Source organism: Syzygium oleosum, unplaced genomic scaffold (genome assembly GCF_021117445.2).
Source record: "Syzygium oleosum isolate NSW1041296 unplaced genomic scaffold, Sole_v2.1 Sole_v2.09, whole genome shotgun sequence".
Classification (NCBI taxonomy): domain Eukaryota; kingdom Viridiplantae; phylum Streptophyta; class Magnoliopsida; order Myrtales; family Myrtaceae; genus Syzygium; species Syzygium oleosum.
In genome coordinates this window covers 2,302,176-2,323,840 of record NW_026607493.1, presented here as the reverse complement: position 1 = coordinate 2,323,840, position 21,665 = coordinate 2,302,176, and the positions used below count along the sequence as shown (strand labels likewise).

At 38.2% G+C, this 21,665-nt stretch overlaps 4 protein-coding genes across 10 annotated transcripts; all 4 read left to right on the top strand.

Moving 5' to 3' along the window:
* The first annotated feature begins 2,337 nt into the window (after window positions 1–2,337).
* LOC115690524 (cytochrome b561 and DOMON domain-containing protein At3g25290-like) lies at window positions 2,338–3,199 on the top strand. The gene has a single exon (XM_030616881.2). It carries the CDS (start codon window positions 2,457–2,459, stop codon window positions 3,144–3,146), a length of 690 nt encoding a protein of 229 aa, XP_030472741.1. The 5' UTR covers window positions 2,338–2,456; the 3' UTR covers window positions 3,147–3,199.
* A 7,111-nt stretch (window positions 3,200–10,310) lies between these two features.
* On the top strand, window positions 10,311–11,707 carry LOC115690523 (cysteine-rich repeat secretory protein 55-like). The gene has a single exon (XM_030616879.2). The coding sequence runs from the start codon at window positions 10,567–10,569 to the stop codon at window positions 11,356–11,358; it is 792 nt and encodes a 263-aa protein (XP_030472739.2). The 5' UTR covers window positions 10,311–10,566; the 3' UTR covers window positions 11,359–11,707.
* A 1,408-nt stretch (window positions 11,708–13,115) lies between these two features.
* On the top strand, window positions 13,116–16,208 carry LOC115690570 (pentatricopeptide repeat-containing protein At1g05600). 7 transcript variants are annotated; one of them, XM_056314788.1, is made up of 3 exons: window positions 13,116–13,258; window positions 14,001–14,100; window positions 14,328–16,208. In XM_056314788.1, exon 3 carries the CDS (start codon window positions 14,471–14,473, stop codon window positions 15,950–15,952), a length of 1,482 nt encoding a protein of 493 aa, XP_056170763.1. In that variant the 5' UTR covers window positions 13,116–13,258; window positions 14,001–14,100; window positions 14,328–14,470; the 3' UTR covers window positions 15,953–16,208. The 7 variants fall into 7 exon arrangements, with proteins under 7 accessions (XP_056170763.1, XP_056170762.1, XP_056170760.1 ...); XM_056314787.1 differs by having other exon boundaries at window positions 14,318–16,208; XM_056314785.1 differs by having other exon boundaries at window positions 14,001–14,218.
* A 1,027-nt stretch (window positions 16,209–17,235) lies between these two features.
* On the top strand, window positions 17,236–18,525 carry LOC115690519 (EPIDERMAL PATTERNING FACTOR-like protein 9). Its single transcript, XM_030616876.2, has 3 exons — window positions 17,236–17,418; window positions 17,556–17,617; window positions 17,895–18,525. Exons 1-3 carry the CDS (start codon window positions 17,346–17,348, stop codon window positions 18,090–18,092), a joined length of 333 nt encoding a protein of 110 aa, XP_030472736.1. The 5' UTR covers window positions 17,236–17,345; the 3' UTR covers window positions 18,093–18,525.
* Window positions 18,526–21,665: the final 3,140 nt, after the last annotated feature.

The following is a 21,665-nucleotide window of genomic DNA, read 5'->3' as shown; positions in this document are numbered from 1 at the left end:
TTTTCTTTTCTTTTTTTTTTAACTTTTCTCTTTTTTTTTCCTTTTATATAAGTTAGCTAGGCCCCACATGAGCAGACCCAGCCAACATATTTTGACACAATTAAAGGTGATTTTTGGATCAATTGAACTAATTTGGGGTCAAGGGTGACGTAGCTAGTAAGGATCACCTGGAAGGGGGGTGAATAGGTGATTTAAAACTTTTGATCAATTTTTAAGCGAAAACAAATAATCAAGATTAAAGTCTAAAAGACATTCAGATTCTGAGCAGACTTTTATAGACAATATGCTAGTGTGCAGTATAAAAGATAGAATAAGAGTTTAGGGATAGAGAAACTGCACACAAGAAATTATAGTGGTTAGGGTTAGATCAAGTCTATGTCCACTCTCCCACACTGACAGGCTACTGGCTGGATTTCACTATGTGATAAAAAAGAAATACAAGTTTTGAGTGACATCACTCGGTGAATGATAGAATTCTCTATCTCATACAATCACTCTTGCAAAATGTCCCTCAAGATCTCAATATTTGGCTGAGGAAAGATAAGTAGTAAGAAAAGTGTCAAAAAAGTCTTAAAACAATTGTATTAATGTCAATTTAGTTTCCAACCTTTTTTTGGTGCCAATTCAGTCCTAAACATTTTGCATTGATGCCAATTTAGTCCTAAACCTTTTTTTGTGTCAATTCAGTCATAAATCTTTTCCATTTGTGCCAATTCAGTCCTAAACCTTTTGCATTTGTGCCAATTCAGTCCTTTCGGCTAATAGCTATTCACGTGTCGAAGGACTAAATTGGCACCAATGCAAAAGATTTAGGACTTAATTGGTACCGAAAAAAGGTTTAAGACTAAATTGGCACTAATGTAAAAGGTTTATGACTGAATTGGCACAAAAAAAAGGGTTAGGACTCAATTGGCACCAATGCAAAAGATTTTGGACTTAATTGGCACAAAAAAAAGGTTTAGGACTAAATTGGCACCAATGCAAAAGGTTTAGGACTTTTTTGACAATTTTCCTTACAAGTAGTAGAATCAGAGTATACTCAAGCTTTGGACTTGTTGGTTTTTTACTTCGTTCTCTTCCTTCTGCTTCTCGTTAATCTTCTTTTATACTCCTTCACTTCCAAATTAGCTGTTGGACAGTCTTTAGAGGATCATTTTTCAATTTTGAACTTGGAAAGACTTGTATAAAATCGATCGAGTAGCCGTTGGTTGACAAAATTTGAATCCCGCTGAATCTGGTTGCCCGTACAACCAGAATATTAGTTTCCATAAGTAGATCTTTATCCGTTGTGATATATACTTGCCTTAATGTTTAATTGTTAATCAATTTTACATTATAACCTTTTAAGATTGAGTCAATCAAAACTTTCATTCTGTGAAATCCATGCCAGATCACTAGCCGTTATGGTTGTTCTGAATAATTTCAGAGTCTAGATAACTTCTGGTTCTTGTTTCACATTCAGAACTTAAGTTAGTGTGGGTCTTCAGTAGGGTTTGAACCTTTTAGAAGTAAAGTTTGAAGTTCTTCATCTGCTTAATACTGAGTGACTTTTACAGTAGAGTCTTAACTTCTCGATACGGTTTCCGTAAAGTCTGAGATCTTCCTTCTAGTCCTCGTAAAGTCCAAGTATCCAGAAAATTTAGTTCTCTTGAAGTATTGGAATTACCATTTTCAGAATATATCTACCTAGATCAAAATACTTCAGAGTATTTATCAGACTTACAAAATTCACATAGACAGTTTTGTCAACTTCAAAATCTATTAGGAAATTTCCTTAACAAAAGGAAGCAAACTAGGAAGAGCTTACGTTGGAATTTGCTTTTGTTACTAAAAGAAGATAAGAATAGTTAATGTAACAAGCCCTAAATTGTTGCGAGGTGATGAAATTCACTTAGGTTAGGATTTTTTTTTCCCCGCCTTCCTTCTACTTTGCTACGTTTGGCGAAAGTACAAGATATTATCAGCCGCCTTTGGCCCATCCGAATCACTTTATCTCGATGGAGCTCGTTTTCGTGCTACATCGGCTCAGCATCACTGTCGGTTGTCATTATAGATAGCCTAAGATGAGCGAAGATATGTTATGTAAGATTCAACTTTTTTGATTTGGAAAATTGTATCGAAGACATAACTCACTTGTAGCCTTGTTTCAGCTAAAGCATTTATATGCGGATTTGGTAGACGACATGTTACCATGGTAGAGGGGACGTGAATGGACCGCAACTAGACATGGCATATAGGTAGGCAAGATATTCAGCATCTTGTTCGATTAACGACGTTAATGGAATATTTGGCAAATGTTGAATTTGTCTAATTAAAAGTGAAGTTTCTCCTCATGAAAAACGACAGGTCTTGTGCAAGAAAACAGTATATATAGATGTGAATGGTTAGATGAATTACAATAGCTACATCAGTCGGCCTTCTCTCTCTCTCTCGATCAAGGCTCTCTGCGTACTACAATGACCGGTCTCTCTCTCCTCCTCTCCCTCTCGCTCCTTTCTCTCTTCCTCTCGCCGGCTCTCTGCCTCACCTGCACGTCCCAAAAATTCACCAACAAGGTCTATGCCAACTGCATCGACCTCCCACGGCTTGGCGCCTACCTCCACTACACCTACAACGCCTCCAACTCCTCCCTTGCCATTGCATACCTCGCTGCTCCGGCCTCCTACGGCAAATGGGTCGCCTGGGCCATCAATCCTGTTAGCACTGGCATGATTGGCGCTCAAGCCCTAATGGCGCTCAGGCTCGATAACGGCTCCCTCGTTGCCAAGACCTACAACTGCAGTAGTTACATCGCGATCACGGAGTCCAAGCTATCGTTTGAGGTGTGGGACCTGAGTGCCGATGAGGCAAACGGGAAGATGAGGGTCTTCGCATCGGTCAAGGTGCCGAAGGACGCTACGAGCGTTAACCAAGTCTGGAATGTAGGCGGTGCGGTCATCGGTAACCAACCGCAAGTTCACTCGTTGTCCGCAGCCAACAGGGAGTCGAAGGGGAAGCTCACGCTGGTCTCATCACGGAACGGTGGCGGCATTGGCACCGCAACTGCACCTGCTCCTGGACCTAGCAATGGCGGATGGAGGGTGGATAGAAATGATGCGGGTTTCTTCATTAGTCTAATTTTGTTTATTGGTGTTACTATGGTGTAGTCATTGACTACATCTGGATTTTCTACAACCTTAGAGATTTAAATTTCACTATATCATCATCTTCATTGTTGTTGGTTTTTTTCGTGTCTGGGAGAGATTTAGCTGCGGCGGTAGCATTAACTCTTTTTGCATGGACACGCTACCCGGTTGGTGCCACCCTAAAACACATGCATAGAGAGTTCAGAAAGTTCGAGAAATCTAAGTAAGAACGTCAATATATCCAAAAAGATGTTCAATGGGAATTGAATCAACGATTAAATATTTTTTGAATATACATGGATTCATGTGTAAATCAACAAAGGTTGCGAAGGGGTCATTTGTTGATTTTGGACAGGAAATTAAATGACAAGATATTTGAACGTACGAATAATGGAGACAATCGTACAGACCAAAAAAAAAATGGAGACAATCGTGTTCGGGCCATGTAAATTGCAAAAAAGTAAATATAAAGATAAATTTGCAAAGAAGGTTGACTTCTTGGATTGATTGGAGGATTCCAAAGGGTACCTTGTGGCTATTTACAACCCACAATCAACGGTTACAAACGGTTATTGAATTTAAAAGGATAATTTCCTAATCCTATGATCAAAATAAATAACTTCCTAATCCTATTGCAATTACAAGAAGTTATAACAACACTTATCTACAATAGGTTGCAAATCTGAAATTATCGCTACTCAGCAATTACATCTCAATGTCGATGACTTCATCTCTAGATAATTGATGTTTGCTGTCGGATAACTTCCTTGGCGAGTATTAGGACTTTTGTTGTTCACCAAACTCTGCTACTATCGACTAAGTTTGTCACTTGTCGATTATAATCAAAAGTTAGTCATTTTTTGTGTCAACATATCTCTTTTAAATAATTCATCGATCATTTGATTATTTTAAATAAGAAAATCAAGAGTCATCATGCCTCCTTGTCATCGACAAAATTTATTTTTCCTTACTAAATTGCCTCTTCATGGTGGCTACCATACGAGGCTTTGGTGCAACTTCTCTCAACTGCTCTTCAGTGAGACTTTGGGAAAGGCCTACCCCCTTGTGTTGGTCTGCCATTCAATTAACAGCTGAAGATTCGGAGTGCCCACCAACTTCGTCACCAATTTGTGGCACTGGATTGATGTTGCAAGCAGCATTATCAGACCATTTCTAGTTATTACCATCGTAGTCTCCTTGAATCCACAAAATACGTCAAGTAGGAGTGCCAAAAAGATGTTTTGCCGAAATTGAATCGGCCACGAAATACCTTTCAATATATCCAAAAAGATGTTTCATCAAAATTGAATCGACGATAAAATATCTTCGAATATATATGGATCGATGTGTGAACCGACAAGATTGCAAAGGTCTTTTCTTGATTTTGGACATGAAAGTAAATGACAAGAAATTTAAAGTACAAAGACCGGAGACAATCGTGTTAAACCATGTAAAATGTGGAAAAATAAAAATAAAGATAAATTTGCAAAGAACTTTGAGTACGATGTGGCTATTTATAGCCCACACTCGATGGTTACAAACACTAATTGAATTTAAAAATATAACTTCCTAAATCTAAGAGCAAATAACTTCTTAAACCTATTTGCGGTTACAAGAAGTTACAACAACACTAATCCACAAAAATTTACAGATTGGAAACTATCGCTACTTAGTAGTTACACATCAATGTCAATAACTTCATCCCAGATTACGGATATTTGCTGTCACTAACCTCCTTGGCAAGTTGACTATGCTCTTTAAGTTGTCGACTGTTCTTTTCATTAATGACTTCTTTTGTTCAGCAAACTCTCTTACTATCGCCTAGGTTTATCACTTGTTGATTATAAGCAAAAGTTAGTCTCGTGTCTACAATAGTAAAATGTAGAATTACCTTGATAAAAATCGAAGACCGTAAATATTCTCTCTCTCATATATATTTAAATATATATAATCACTTAAAAATGTATGTTTTTGAAATGAAAGACATCTGATTGAACATGATACCATTAGAAAGAGCAATTATATTGAATTAAAAAGTCGTTGAATATAACATATAGAAAGCGCCCTCTAGGCTAGAGCCATATTAATTACCATTTTACGATCATTGATATGTTACCATATCAAATTTAAAGTAAGCTAAAACAGGAGAGATTGAGAGTAGCATCTTTTCCTAATATAATTCACGGCATAAAAATTCTACAAATTTCGGGGCTGCTACTGATAAACTTAATAAGGTGATAGTAATTTTTTCGGACTATTCGGTGATCTTATATCGGTAAATATGGCAAACCTTTTTCATATGTTAACGCACGGACTTGTAGAAATCGTCCATTCATTAAGATGATTGGGGCGAGCAAAAAAATTTATGATTGTGAATGGAAAAACAGTCTCGTCCAACCAAATTAAATTAGTTGATTATGAGGGTGGAAGTTCTTTTCCTGTTCTCTTAATGGACCTTTATTCCTCCATTCTAGGTTGAAGGAAGTGTCGACTAATCACACCTCTAACTAGTTATGTGGCCTGCGCTGTGCATGAGCATATATTCGTAAACATATAATTGCACGTGTTTATTCTCCCTCATGTTATTAGTTACAATAAGCTCTTACAGATGTGTTACTTAGGATTTTTATTCATTGAGTGTAATAAATATGAAATAAAATCTTTCTTAAGTTGGTTATAATAGAAAAATTAGAAAATGAGAGTTTGAATACCATAAGTTTTTTTTTACTTAGGATTCATTGATGTGTTACTTAGGATTTTTTTTTTCTTTACCAAAAAAAAATACCATAATTTTTTTTTTTGTGCAAATTCTATTGTATTTGAACTTTAGAGTATGTGGATTACACAGTGCCATATTTTTTAACGTATTTTGTTACTAATATTTGTAATGGCTGAGTCACAAAGTGAAAACTCGAGGCCATAACTTTTTATCTAATATTTAAGTTTAGTTGGAATTTGTAAAATTAAAGACAAAAGTTGTCGAAAAATAGACTAATAAGTCAAAACTTATGAACTTCTCTTATATCTGATTCTTTTCCTGAAAAATATCTCAATTTCAAATTAAGTGGATTTTCTTGGTAGAAAAACTATATCGTCTTTCATTTTCTTTAAACAAATTTGCTTAAAATAATATGATATATATTTCAAATGAGTGGACTCTAAAAGAAGGAAGCAGAACTAAATGAAATGTAAACATGAATGTTTCAAATAAATTGCAATTATTTTTATTTTGTTGTAATGTTTAAATTTAGTGAATATTAAATCAACTCTATTCATGTAACCAAATAAGTTATCCTTCAATTTTTTTTAATATAAATGGAAAAATAATTCATATATTCACGTAATAAACAAAAGCTATACTTCAAATCTTGAGTGCCATTCATGTAATAAGATATTTATGTAATTTCAATTTAATTTCAGATTAGTCGATAAATTGTTTATTTAAAGTTACTTTATTTCTATTTTCTTTTTTTCCCAAGATCAAAATCAATGACATAAGTTGAAAAAAAAATAGAAATTTATTTAATCTATGTAATCTTTATTTGTTTATTGGTCGATTTAAGAACACATTTGAGAATACTTTATCTTTATTTTGTTTAAATTTAAATCAATATAAAACAGACATTTTGGGATGACAAAGCAACAAATGTGGCATGTGACTTGCCATGTGGTGATTACATAGATAAAGTTAAGTGTCGCGTGGTGAGCGTAGAGGCGAATATTTTTTAAGTTCCCGCTTTAATTATATATATAATTGATTAGTCGATTGTACATATAGATATCGTTATGGTCATATTTAGTTAAATTTACATGTGGTTAATGTCGAGAATAATAAAACCCGGGATATAATCTTAGCGAGTCGATGGAAACATTAGCCGGTATAAATAACGAATATCAATAGTAGATTCTAAGCTCGTTTTCTTCGTCGCTATTTTTCCCCTATTCAGCATTTTCTTCCAGATTTCACCGAATTCAATGGGTTAAATCTCCTTTTCTTATTCACAAACAGGTGCAAACGGATCTACTTTTTTGTAAGAAAAAAGTTCATAAAGTGTCTATTTTGTTTTTGACCTAGAAAAAATAACCTCCGCTTTTCTTTCAAAATTTTGAAGATAAAGAAAAAACACTTTAAAACGTTAGAAAACTATGATTATTTTATAATAAGTCAAATATTTAAATGGTTTGCAAGATTTCCTATGTTTTTTCGAAAGATTTCCAGTGCTTGACACTAAACAAAGGTGAGAACTCAAATAATATAACAAAGTACAAAATTAAATATCGAAGCGACTCCAAAATAAACCCTTAGATTAAAAAAGGGTTTACTACATCTTAATTTATCCCCAAACTCATTACACCTATCAGTGTCAAATGTCATTATGGATAGTCTAAAAGGCTGGTATTAGGACCACTTTAGTAGTTAGTAATTTTTCTAATTGTGCAAGACTAACTTTATCATTGATGGTAAATTTTCAAGCTTGTTTTAGCTAAAGCATTTATATACGGATTTGGTGGCCAAGTGTTACCTTGGTAGAGGGGTTAATTAATGGACCACACCTATTTATCATATAGTGGATTAATGGACCGCACCTTTCCCTCTACTAGAGTCCCTACTAATCCCTAGGCTAGTAATTCTATTGTCATCAAGAAACCCTTTATCAGACGGTTGGTGGACGTTTGAATCATAAATAAATCTCAGTAGTTGATTGAGAACGGTTCTAACGTCTGTGAGATACCAAATTTTAATGTTAAGATTACGATAGAATACACGTCGTTATGACCACACTATAATGTAAAAACATATTATCTAAGGATGCGTTTGTTTCGCGAAAAATAAATGATTTGAAAAATATTATCCTAAAAATAATCGCTTGTATCGCTTAAAAAAAATTAATGAATGAATTTTTTTTTCATTTCACGAAATATTTAGACGTAAATTGTTCTCGATACTAAATATTTTTCATTAACTAATTATTTCAAGCATTACAAGCGATTATTTTCATATAAAAACCCTAAAAGGAAGGGTGTGGTTGGGAAAATAATCAAAGTTTTGCCTATCTTGGTTTTTGCATGGGACTTGCTTAAACCCTTATTTTAATACAGGGAAAAAGTCACCAAAAATTTTAAAATATGTCTATTGCGACATATTTACTCTAATTTTTTTGTGACATCAACAATCATAAATTATGTCCACTGTGATACATTTACCTTAAACTTTTTTTTATGACTTAAAAAATCACAAACTTGTATTTATATGACACATTTACTATCCATCAAGATACCGTCAGATGATATTTTAGCCATAACAACGTCGTTGGCCATGTGGGTGCCGGTCAACACCGTAGGATTTTCGACGTCCATGTAGGCAGATTTTTTACGGTGCTCATTGATGGAACCTTGACAGAGACTATATGTGTCACACAAGTATAAATTTGAGATTTTTAGTGTCACAGAAAAAAGTTTAAGATAAAGATAGCATACAGTGAGTATAATTTGTGATGTTTTTGCAGCTTTTACCCTTTGGTATATTAGTGATCTTGCATGGGATCTTTTGCGCAGTAGATATTAAACGCAGCAAACGGCCGTATCGGCGAGGGCAACTTTGCTCGGAACGGATGTATATATTTTCATCGTTTATTGAAATGTGGACATTCAAAAAGGGACCATATACTATTCTTCATCCATCCAAAAATACTTGATGACGTCGGATGACATGAGGATGACGTCGTGGGCCTGGCCCACTTTAGTCGAACTACATAAATTCCACTCTAATTCGTTCAAAAATAGCTGCACGGTGCCGGTGGATCGTGGGGTGTGGCCATGTGGGGTGGGGGGGACTTCGCATCCAAGCGTGGAATCACAGATAGCGACTTCAACTTCAACTTCCACTTCAACTTCGGATATTCTCTTATTCTTCTTCATTTTTCTCAATGTTATTCTTATTTCGGTGCAAAAAAAGAGTTTAAATACGACTTATTGGGTGACTTACTGACCAATATAAAGTCGAGACTTCCGGCTCTGGACGATGTCTGCACACGCTTGTAGGACGAAAGCTACGTTCAATGAATTGGGCACGACACAGGGTATGATCTGTACAAAATCAAGAGGTTATGTACATTATAAGGCGATGATAAAGCATGAAGGTGGTGACACGGCTACGCAATTGCCGGACCTATATGAGATTGGGAAGCTTTCATTTAGCTGTTATTTTGCGCAAATTGGTTGTCCAGAGATGATTCTGTCGCCGGCCATACCTGTCATTGTCGTTGATCCTGTCATGGATCCGCAGACGAGATCTACAGGACCTGATGCCCATGATTCGCGTCGACTGTGCAAGTGGTTCGCTGTTTTTTGCCCGTTTCGAAGAGGGGTGACTGTTCATGCTAGAGGAAAGGACCACATGCAGATGCATGCATTCGAGAAGGTTTCGGAGGAGTCTTTGGAATGAAGTGGAAAAATCATCAGCTTTCAAGATTGGGTTGATGTGGTGGTGCTTCATTCTTGGAAATTGTCAAATTGGATCTTTTAGGTCGCAAATAGTAAGCCCGCCCACCGTTGCTGTTTTCAACTGCCAAGACATTGTCAGGTAAAACGAAATGAGTTTAGTTAATTAAATTTAACCAATTGCCAACTTTATTTTGCCTGAACGTAGCTATGTGACTACACTTAGCTTATGCAGTTGAAGAAAACTGAAACTGAAAGCAATTTTGTGAGAAGCAGATCAAATCTGCATATGACGATGCAGTTGAAGTATCCTCCCACATGATATCTTGTGATGAAGATTAGAAAGTTTTGGGTTTAAACAAGAGTTTGTCTTCCCTCACTTTGTGTCAGCTGATCCTGTTATTTGGGATTAGAGCTAATTCATCCTGATTTACCAAAGTGAACAAAGAATTCAATCGCAAGGCACACGAGTCAACTCACCCCCAGACTCTAAGGCATGATTTTTGGTTGAGACTGGAGAAAAGTTCAAACACCTCTAGGCCGAGCTGAATTCTGTCATCTGGAGGTTGAGACATCACACGGGTGAACTCCTAATTAATCAAATATGAATAGAAGAATATCACAGCAGAACTGCATACCACTACCCAAAGCAGAAACCTGAATTTTGTTCTAAGAGATCTTTCTTCTGAAAATATGGCTTTTGAGGAGTCAGAGAAAGGTTGTGCAAGTGCAGTGGGTCTGTGGATAGTGCATTATTGAGAAAGCATTACCAATGATCGGATCGATTGATGCAAGAAAACAAAAACTAGAGACCCTCTAGAAACAATGCTCTGTTTCTTAATTTTCAAAGTCAACGTGGTGTGACTCAACTATTGGGGTCAAATATGCCTGCTGTCTCAACGCCCCCACACACGCACAATCCACTCCCACTACTTTTACCTGATAAAAAAGGTTGGAAAAGTCGCAATTTCCAATTGAAATCGAAACACAACTTTGTACCATGACTTCTCTATTCAATCTCCTGCCCTTCTTCTTCTTCCTAGTTCTCCCATCTGTTTCTAATGCCGAATCCGCCGATCCCTTGGGCCAATTCTGCAATCAAGACACGGTCATCAGCAAGGGCAGCCCGATTTGGTCGAACATCGACCATGTCCTGACCGAGTTAGTATTGAAAGCCCCGTCAACTGGCTTCCTCACGACCTCTTATGGCTCAGGCCATGACAAGGTATATGGCCTAGCACAATGCAGAGGAGATGTAAGCCAAGATGACTGCTCGAGTTGCATCCAAGACGCGGGCAAGCAAATCCGCCAGCTCTGCCCAGACCAGGCCGATGCAAGGATCTGGTATGACTACTGCTTTCTACGGTATAACAACCAAACTTTTATCGGTGAGGTCGACACATCTTTTGGGATATTTTATTTCAATGTCAAGAACGTGACCGACCCCGAAAAGTTCAACAAAGAGCTAGGGAGCCTGATGGACCGGATCGAAGACGATGCGGTTCTGCCTAAGAACAGAGGGCTCGGGAAAGGCGAGACGAAGCTCACACCATTCGTCACTCTCTATGCATTGGTCCAATGCACCAGAGATCTGCCCAAGCTGTCCTGTGCTCAGTGCTTGGCCATCGCTGTCGGGAATTTCCCAAATTTCTGCAATGACCGGAAGGGTTGTCGAGTTCTGTATAGCAGTTGTTACGTCCGATACGAGCTCTATCCGTTTTTCTTTCCGCTCGACAGAAATGACAGTAACATCGCTAGCGGGGAAACTATGAAGAAGTTGGTCTATCCATAGACTACACCTACACGTACACATTTCTTGCTTTTGTTAAAGTTACCCGTTTGATGGCAGACGAAACTCCGATGCCAAAGGCACGAGACAAGGAAAAAAATAAGTAAATAACAACGATGTACTTTGGGTATCCATCCAATATGTTTCACTCACTATGCCTTTGTGTCCAGTAATTGATTCCACAGCCTTACCATTCAACATTAGCATTATGCATTGCCTCTGTACTATGAAAGGGCATTATAATGATTGTTTCTTCTTATGGTCCAACGATTGGACAAGAGGAGACAAACTCAGCCACATGAAGTGCCTCCTTTTTGCTCCACTCAATAAAAAGCAGTAGGATTTGACTGCAGCAGCAATTCTCTTCACATTCTCGTCCCAAGCCCTGTGTGGTCCATGACCATGCATGAGAGTTGGATTTTGCTATTGATGTTTGCAATGATTCACTGAATATTCCCTTCCTCCATACATCGCTCACCAGAAGCAGTAACGAGTGCAGAGAAAAACCAAAAGCACAGCAAATTGTCTGCAATGATGGATCATCCTTTCAATTAAGTCCATCTTATCCTTTTGGTCTTCTAAGTATTGTTATTTATTGAATTTGATCCTCTACCTCTTTCTTTTTTCCAGTACAATCAAGCGATTGCCGAATTTGCGCAAACAAGTCCTTCTTTTAATATCCTCAACGAAGTGACATGATATGTGATGCAACTAATTATTATTATTTAAATGAATTATAGGATTCGAAGATTAGACTTGACTAATTATTCTTGGGTTTGAAAATCCTTGCTCTGACCTTCTCATGATTGGGAAAATGCTAAGTTTTCTTATGTAAATTGTGGAGCTTGGGGCGAGCCTATCTGGGTCCAAGAGACAAATGATGTGCTTAGGCCCACCAATTGATACCTCGGGTCTGGTGAGTCTCGTGATCAAATTCTTGTTCAAAATAAAAACTGATTAATTCAAAATTATAAAAGGAAAACAATTTAACAAAAATGAAAAGGTGGTGCAGTGAATTAAGAGAGCCGGAAATTGCAATCCGCGACTAAACAACCTCAATCGTGCAACCTATCACTACTATGTCACAATTGCCGCCGCAATCGTCTTACCAGCCAACGCGGCAAAACGCATCTTCCTTTGCTTTATGTTTCACCAATTTAAGGTTGATTTCTTTTAATTTTACTTACTTTTTAACAGTAAAAGCAATTTAATGTTTGTAAAATAGAAGGACTTGATTGCAAAAGATTATTCAAGATTTGATTACACAAGAAGGAAGTTAATTAGAGGACTAAAATAATAAGCAACGATGGTACTCCATTTCACTTTGGAAATTCGACTGTTCCATTGGCAAAAAGAACTGACGAATGGTACAATAATAAGGGATGATGCCACGAACTTGGGCCTACTTTGGCGCTCGCCCTCCATGTGATATGATTCAATATGATTCCTGAAACTTTAAGCCGATGTGTAATATGGTTCTTAAAATTTTAATTTATTTAATATAATCCCTAAATTTTTTGTACATGTTCAAATTTATCCCTAGACTATTTGAAAATATTCAATGATATCATTCAGTTAATTCAAATTCAAGGACATTATTGAACATTTTTATTTAGTCCGGGAACTCGATTGAATATGTGTCAAAAGTTCAGGGACGATATTGTATATTGAGTTAAAGTTCATGGACCACACTGAAGAAATTAAAAGCCACGTTAGGGTTTATTTGTGTCATCTTCTCTAATAATAATCGCATGGCAAGCAGGTCATAGGTTCTGTCAAGAAGCAACAAGAACCCGAGGGATTGTCCGTTTATTGCAACCAAAGTTTAATCAAGAAGGTGTTCTCTCTCTCTCTCTCTTCGCCCGCGCTCACTTCACTTGCTCGATGAGGAAAAGAACACTGGGTCAGTTCCACTTCCTTCATGTTTGCTCCTCCATTTGGTCCTTTGTGCCGATTTTGCAGAGTCTGGGTTTACGTGGGTGATGTCAAGTTTGATCATTTAACTGCCATTGGTCGAGAAAATGGATGAAATTTAACTCACACTGGACAAAATTCGCGCTTCTTGCGGCTGAATTTTTAGTGTCGGGTTGCGATTTCGCAGAGTCGGTGTGGTGGTTATGATCTCGTCGGAGATAAGATATTGCACTTGGCAATTATGATTCGTCAACTCTCGACATTAAGTTCGATGTGTTTGATTCTTGATTGCCTCGATGGTGTTTGATAAAAGTCGTCAACCAGGGTACTGAACTTGGCGAAGTCTCTACACTGCTTATACGATGTTGGTGCTTTATATAGATAAGAAATATGTAAGAAGTAGGGGAAATTGCTGCTGCAGGATTCTAGAATTCTTTGGCAAAAATCGGGTTGCCTGTTAAGTTAAATCTTTCTCCTTTGTCTGCATTGCATGCTTGTAGCTAAATCCTTCCATATAGTTGCTTCGGAGTTTTGAGTGTGTGGATGTCAGGATGATTTGAATCAACATCCAAACATGATTATGTAGATCTTAGATTTATGAGGTACAACACGACGGATCCAGCTTTCTGCGGTGTAAACAATCTGCCCAGTTGGCTTGACCAATCACTTCACGTTAAGAATGCCATTCTTATGCTTTTAGTCATTCTGTAACTGTTGATATGCCCTTGCAGGCTGCTAGTGATCGGAGGAAACATCAGATTTGATTCTAGGGCACTTGCATGTGGGCCATTTGCTGATCAGTTTTGGCTCATAAAATGTTCTTCTGATCAGGTGAATCTTGACCAGAGTTTGTAATACTTGTAATGCTTATCTTACCTAGGTTTCCTGCGGGTGATCATGAAATGGTCTATTATAATCAGTCAATCAGACCGCATTGGTGATCTATCCAGTGAGGTTCTTTAGCAATACAGTTATCTCCAGTGCCTCATATTTGTTAGAATTACATAAACTACTGTCGAATTTCAACCTCTAAATAGAAGATTTTTAGCTTCATGCAGGAACCTGTGCTTACTGCTTTCACTGGGCCATGCGAAGTTGCTGATAGATTAACTTGTAGGATTCTGGAGGACTTTTGCCATGACATTGATGTGTGCTGAGAATTGAGGGCCCCATCTTTTGACATAGATAATTTGTGGATACCATGCCTGTGAGATGGCCACGACTCCTAAATCCTACTCAGCTTTCTCAGATACTAAAGTGCCAGAAAAATCCAGTTACAGCTCTTGAAATCTTCAGAGAAGCTAGACATAAGTACCCGAGCTATCGTCATAATGGTCCAGTATACTCCACCATAATTGGGATTCTAGCAAACTGTGACCGAATTAGTGAGATGGAAGAGGTGATCAATGAGATGAAAGAGGATTCATGCGAGTGTGCAGATTCCACTTTTGCAGCTGCAATTAACACCTATGCGAAACATGGACTGCTTGACAAAGCTGTTGGTCTTTTCAAAAATCTTCCACTGTTTAATTGTGTGAACTGGACGGAATCTTTCAATGCCCTTCTACAGATTTTGGTAAAAGAATCCAGGCTTGAAGATGCCTATCATCTGTTTGTACAGAACTCTCATGGATGGGCAGTGAAGTCCCGTCTTCGTTCCTTGAATTTGCTCATGGATGCTCTATGCCAGAGAAGGCGTTCTGATCTTGCGCTTCGTATTTTCCAGGAGATGGATTACCAAAATTGTTATCCTAACAGAGAGAGTTATGGTATTCTCATGAGAGGACTGTGCGGAGATGGGAGATTGAATGAAGCCACCCATTTGCTGTACTCAATGTTCTGGAGGATATCCCAAAAGGGAAGTGGTGAGGATATTGCTGTCTATAGAACCCTCTTGTCTGCATTATGCGATAATGGCCAAGTTCAAGAAGCGGTAGAAATTGTCAGAAAAATCTCAAAGAAAGGACTCAAAGGACCTAGGCAGCATCTTCAGTCTCTTGATCTTACAAGATGTAACAAAGCTGAAGAATTAGAGGTCATGAAGCATTCCATCAACGATTCTTTGATCAAGGGCGGGGTCCCCAGTTCTGCTAGTTATAGTGCCATGGCTGTTGACCTGTATAATGAAGGAAAGATTAAAGAAGCCGAAAAGGTGCTTTCTGAGATGCGCAGAAAAGGCTTTAGGCCACCGAATTCTATTTACGAAGCAAAATTGGCTGCTCTTTGCAGGAATGGTGAAGTGGAAGGAGCAGCGAAGGTCATTGATGTGGAGATGGTGAAGGACAACTCTGTTCCAAAACGAAGAGCATATAATATCTTGCTTGAAGGACTGTGTAATCAGGGGAATTCGGTTGTGGCCGTTGAATATCTAGAAAAGATGCGTAAAAAGTTAAGTTGCACCCCTGACAAGAAAGCTTATGAAATTCTGTTGGATGGGCTCTGTCGCGAAGGTCGATTTGGGACAGCGAGCAAAATCTTGGAGCAGATGATTATCAACTCGCATCTTCCTCATGTTGGATTTTTCAGTACAATTATACAAGGCCTTTGTACTATTGGCAGGCAATATCAAGCTGTCATGTGGTTGGAGGAGATGGTCAGCCGGGGCGATATGCCGGAAGTCCCTGTTTGGAACTCCTTAGTTTCATCTGTTTGCTGCAAAGTGAATGGCTTTGGGGATTTGTAGCGACTTCTGAGACGTGTTCTGGATTCTGTAAGCTTCCGTTGCCCATGGAAGAGCACGCCATTGATCGTTTCTGATATGTTCGAGGCTTCGAGCTGCTTCTTCACATCATAACACCAAATTTTGCAAATCGTTTATTTTTTAAAGGAAGTTGCATGCTTACATTTCTCCATAGTTGTAACGTGTAGAGTACAAATTGATAGGGATGAACTGACTGTAATCGTATCTAATAACTAAAATCAGTTGCCTCGATTCTTTACTTTGGATCGCAGTTTGATGTATCCGGCTATTACCGTTGTACCGGTCAAATCAATTCCAGTTGAACTATAGAGGACCTTCATTGTAGTAACAAGTGGAAGTCTTTTGGTGAATGATAATATAAAGAAAAAGGAAAATTTTAAAAATGCTGGGCACCGTGATTTTAACACAGAAGTTCAAGTTGATGGTGGTCCTGTTCTTGGCGTTAAGTACAATCAGTGTCGTATCATTTCCACTGGTGCTTCTGTCTTCATAGATTCAGCAGCAGCATCTTGATCTTTCTCATGCTCTTTTTAATGCATGTGAGTCCACAGTAATAAGGACCACATTCTTCATTCTCCTTTCCAATGCGACAACGGTTAGGTGAGCAAGTCCCTCTGTGTAATAGAAAGAACAATTACATCATCATTGAACAAGCAACAATTAGTTGTAGACTTGTATTGTTACACAGAACTATGTAATATCATCTAGCATAACAGATAATAGAACTGCACACAGCAAAGACTAAAATATTTTTTTCCTTTAGGCGGAGCCATGATTTTACACTGGAAACAGCATTAAATTCCTGAATTATTTGCCACATTGCATATCTGACTCGGAGAGAGCCCATACATGGCTTCCATGCTCATCCAGGATCTTCCACTCTTTATTCTCTCTAGGCAATTCCTAAAGCTGCTTCTCGGGGGCCAACACATGATGATGATGAACCCACAAAAGAACTTCTCAATTTCCACACAAGATTCTCGATCCAGAAAAGCCCCTTCTTACCCTTTGAAAGAAATCACTACTATATCCCAATCGACGGGCAATTTAGTAATTTGGCAAGCAAATTGCAATTAAATTCAACTTTCTTTTTTTTGGTTTTTTGCATGCGGGTCCGGAATTACTAAGCAATCTGTCGGTTGAAGAGTACGTAGGGGACCTCTCTATTTTTTAGGTGGTGAAGGAGTGTGCCTCTTATCTGAAACACTTGCAGGGTTTTAGGTCAGTCTATCTCTTATGGTCAGTAATTGACCACAACCCACCCCTTCAGTCCTCTCTCTCTCTCTCTCTCTCTCCCCCTTATCTTTCAGATAAATTCGAACCCCTCGCTTTGAAACTTCAGAGAAAGAGAGAGGGTTTGATTCGCATTTCAAGAATGGCTAAACTTAAAGTACCTCCCTTTCTGCTGCTTCTCTTCAGCTTGATTCTTGCTGCTTCCGTTATACAAGGTCATTGTCAGTGTGGCAGATAATCCTGATGAGTGTGTTATAGGCTTAGTTCTTTTGCAATCTAAACACTTTTCTCTCAAATGTGCTATCTTTTCATTACAAGATGAGTTGATAAGTCATTCTTGTTGGTATTTCAGGTTCAAGAACTAGTCCTGAATTCCATGTAGCTTCATTACAGAGAGAGGCCGTGCATTTGCAGGTGAGCACTCAGAAACCTCTTGCAAGTGTTGCCGCAGAAACATAAACCAATCTTTCATTATATGCTCAAACCTTTCGAAGTAAATGGGCCATGTCAACTCAAACTTAACAACACATGATGACGAAGAGAATCATACCTCAATGTTCAGTAGCACCAGCATGTTTTATACTACGTACTCTAGCACTTGCTATTATTAGTAATTTGCTTTTGAAGGGTTCTTGTGTTTCTGAATAATTATTCTTCGAATTATTTTCTCAATGGAATATGATTTTTATAGGGTATGAAGCTACAGGGGGACAAAGATGAGAACATATATAGGGACTCAAGGAGATTAATGATTGGGTCGACGAGGCCAATATGCACATACAATGAGTGCAGAGGTTGCAAGTACAGATGCAGGGCTGAACAAGTTCCAGTTGAAGGGAATGATCCCATTAACAGTGCTTACCACTACAGATGTGTTTGTCATAGGTAAATAAAAATTAGATAAGTTTATATTAATCTAGGGTTTGGGTAATGATCATAATTATTCGAATGAGGGTTTGGACCTAAGAGAAAAAAGAGAAACAGAAAAAAACTCTCGATGCTTTATTTTCTTTTCTTCATTTTAAATTTCTTCTATTGTCTGCATATAAGAGTGAGTAGCTAAGTAGAAGTGGCTGTCCAAATTTTTTAGGGTTTTTCTTTTTTATCTTTTTGTTCTTTGAGGGTCAGATATGGTTCAATCGAATTCTTGATTAGTGTAGCAAAATCGTTGTTGAAAGACGGAAGTGTCTCGCGTGTTATTCTTATCTTTTAGGCCTCGGTTTTGGAGTTAATTACTCGTCTTTGTTGAGATGCAAAATGTGCTTCTGCTGTCAGAACTAAAATGCAGAAGAAAATAAATAAATAAATATTCTTATAGTCCATCTTGCAATGTCAACTTCTCCTTCTTCTCCTTCTTCTTAACCTTTAATGCACATGGAATACTACAAACCTCAGTGACGACTAAAACCCTAGAATAAATAAAAGCATGCAGATTTTCCTTTTGTTTTTAGGAGCTTATCATAGTAAAATTGAGCGACTAATATGCTGTCGGAGATACAAAAGTGTGTGGTTTAGGAGGGGAAATACAATTTGCAAGAAGTTTTTACATAAGCAAGGAAATGTGATGATAACAGATATGATAGTGAGAATAGTATATACTAGCCCTCGCTGATGCGATGCACAATTACTTTTACCTCTGTTATTTATAAATGTATTTTTTACATTGAAGTATTTCCATTGATATTTTAGATTAAGTCTTTCACAAAATGACTTTGCTTCTAGCTCTCATGCACACGTCATGCAAATTTTTTCGTACTTGTCATACATTTAGTACCATATTCTAAGGAAAAGTCCCATAGGGTTTGGCGCAGTGGTAGAAAAAATGTGACATCTTGGACACCATTCGAGTTCAAATGTCATGTACATTCGCATTTAACCGGCATTTGGGATTAAGCATTTTCGACGTTTCGATAGGGTATGACATATGATGATGCAAGATATTTCAAACTTTATTCGTACTAATCAAACAAAACAGAGAGGATTTACATGCATGAGGGAAGTAAAGAATGTGTCTGACTTAGTTTTCTGCAAGACGTTGGGAAACTCCTCTACTGTAAAAACTCAATCATCAGTATGAAGTTGAGGAGGACATTCCAAACAAAGTCTCCACGAGCTGCTAGGGTTTTTGTCTTCTTTTTTTTCACTTTGGCCATTTGGGAGGATAAGAGGGTGTGTTCTTCTAATTAGTCCTCTCTGGTCTTGGTCACATGGAAGGTGGTCCCAAGAAAGAAGACATAATAATGCTTAGGGGGAATCACATGTTGGGGGGGGGCTTTGCTTCAGTTTTGTTTTCATTTGCAGAAAATGGCAAGAATGGATTTAATGAAGCCAAGAAGGATCCATCACTTGGGCATGAAGGGTCCTTTCTTAGAGTGTACCAAAAAGAAAAAATAAAGAAATGAAAAGATCCCATCATTCTTGTGCATTGTTCAATTTTTGAGTGCATTTTGGCCTTTTGGGTCTTTTTCTTCCTGAGAGTTCTACAAGGGTCATCGAGAAAGCATGCCTCTTAGGAGTACAACATCCATCATTTTCAGCCATTGCTGAGCCACTTGCTTCTTCATTCATGTACATTGGTAGTTATTAATGGTCGTGATGGACATTTATCTCTCAATGGCCACAAGACATCATTCCTTTATCACATGAAAGACTTTGAATCTAATCCTTCTCGATCATGCTGTTTTATATTCACACCACAAGAAAATGGGGTTTAGCTACAAAATCGTTTTGTCTACCCAGCCCGTATTTTTGTAGCGAGCACTCTAATAACAACACGACGTTGGATCTTCATCGTGCCCATCAATTTGGTGAATCGGATGTATGCAATCTCAGTGGGACCAACGGTGTTGTTTGATCGGGTGGATCCCACGATCTTTTAGAGGGGTGGATTAGAAACGTACGCGGATTGCACAGCCCAGCCCAATCCACCCACGAGTCTAAATCTTGAACAAGCGATCTAAAGCTAACATTGTTCTCTTGGTTGCACTTTTTGATATGTGCCTAAACTATAGGAATCCAGTCCTCTTTTTAATGGTTGAGCCAATTCATGTACGTAGTTAGAAGAATTGATACTAGATGCGATATGAGTATAAAAGATCGAACATTCTTCACGAGCTATAAGCTTGTCTATCGTTGTTCTCTCTATATGAAAGATCCTCTAGACAGATGCCAAACCTCCATGTGTTTTAAGCATCCAAATAACACTTTGTGTGATGGTTAGACAACGAGGTAATACATCGAGAAATTGTCCGGAAAAAAGGGAGAGTTTCGATAGTTGAAATGCGAAGGCCGATTGTGATGTATGTCATATCGATGATGTGTTTGGTTTGTTACACCACATCAGCTGTATAATCAACATAAAATAATTTTCCTCGTACTCTAGCTAAAAAGAAAAAAGTTACTGCTGCCTTATACCCAAAAAACTACTCTTCTAATCGTTGATTATGATTTTCATCGATTCTAATTTACAATATGACGCAGTAAATTTTTTTGGATGGTGAACATGATTCCCCTTGCTTGCTATATCCCACACTATTTTGTTAGCCCAAATTTGTAAAATAATATTACCATATTCTTTAACGTACTCCATCATAACTCGATACGGAACCAACCATCAGGCTAATAGGATGAACTTGATTTTTTCTTTTGGTCCGAACTTGAGATTTACTCATCTACTAAGCAATGAGTATCATGTCATGTTATGATTGCAAAAAAAATGTCGATTTGATCTGCCAACCGAAATTAAATTAAAGTGCTTCTCGCTCCACAGGCAGCAGTGTGCCTGGCCGGGGCTCTTCACTCTGCAAACCCGTGTGGAGTTCGAGTCCCCCACGAGCAGTTACTCCGACTCGCTCCGTGTCAAGGGCGGGGGCCTCCCCGTTGCCCCGTGGATCTTTCACACCAAAACCGGCACAAGTGAGAACGACGCGGATTTTACATGGTCATTAACAAAAAGGAAAAGAACAGAAAAACAGAGTTTGGCGCTTCTCAGCATAGGCTACATTCAGATCTCACATGGACTTGTACCGGTCCAATCCCCAGTAATCTGAGTCAGCCAAAATCATGTCCGACCCAAATACATACCCGGCCCGCCTAATGATCCGTTTCCTGTTTTGGGCCGAAACCCGACCCGTTTCAATCGAATCTGACACCAACAATCGCACCTGACCGAATCCGCACGTGTTTTTGACTGTCGGGGATTGTGTACATATAGTCCCCATGTAAAGCCCAAACTTCAGGAATCTTTTCAGCTTTTTGAGCACTAATCTCCCAAATTCAATGGACAGAAACTCACACTTTCGGTTTCGATAACGGTGTCCAACTGACGGTGACGTCGGAAAGCCATGCCTGTTCCCTGGAGAATAATAGCACACGGAAGAGCAAAGCCTAGGGTGGACTTTGGCATATCGATCTTAGGACATAGCTCATTTATTGACCTTGAGATCCAAGAAACTTAAATGGG

Bases quoted from the DNA above. Each gene is read 5' to 3' on its own strand.
- LOC115690524 (XM_030616881.2), top strand. From the start codon at position 2,457: ATGACCGGTCTCTCTCTCCTCCTCTCCCTCTCGCTCCTTTCTCTCTTC.
- LOC115690523 (XM_030616879.2), top strand. From the start codon at position 10,567: ATGACTTCTCTATTCAATCTCCTGCCCTTCTTCTTCTTCCTAGTTCTC.
- LOC115690570 (XM_056314788.1), top strand. From the start codon at position 14,471: ATGCCTGTGAGATGGCCACGACTCCTAAATCCTACTCAGCTTTCTCAG.
- LOC115690519 (XM_030616876.2), top strand. From the start codon at position 17,346: ATGGCTAAACTTAAAGTACCTCCCTTTCTGCTGCTTCTCTTCAGCTTG. The intron at 17,419-17,555 runs GTCATTGTCAGT...TTGGTATTTCAG, and splicing joins TGCTGCTTCCGTTATACAAG to GTTCAAGAACTAGTCCTGAA. The intron at 17,618-17,894 runs GTGAGCACTCAG...TGATTTTTATAG, and splicing joins GAGAGGCCGTGCATTTGCAG to GGTATGAAGCTACAGGGGGA.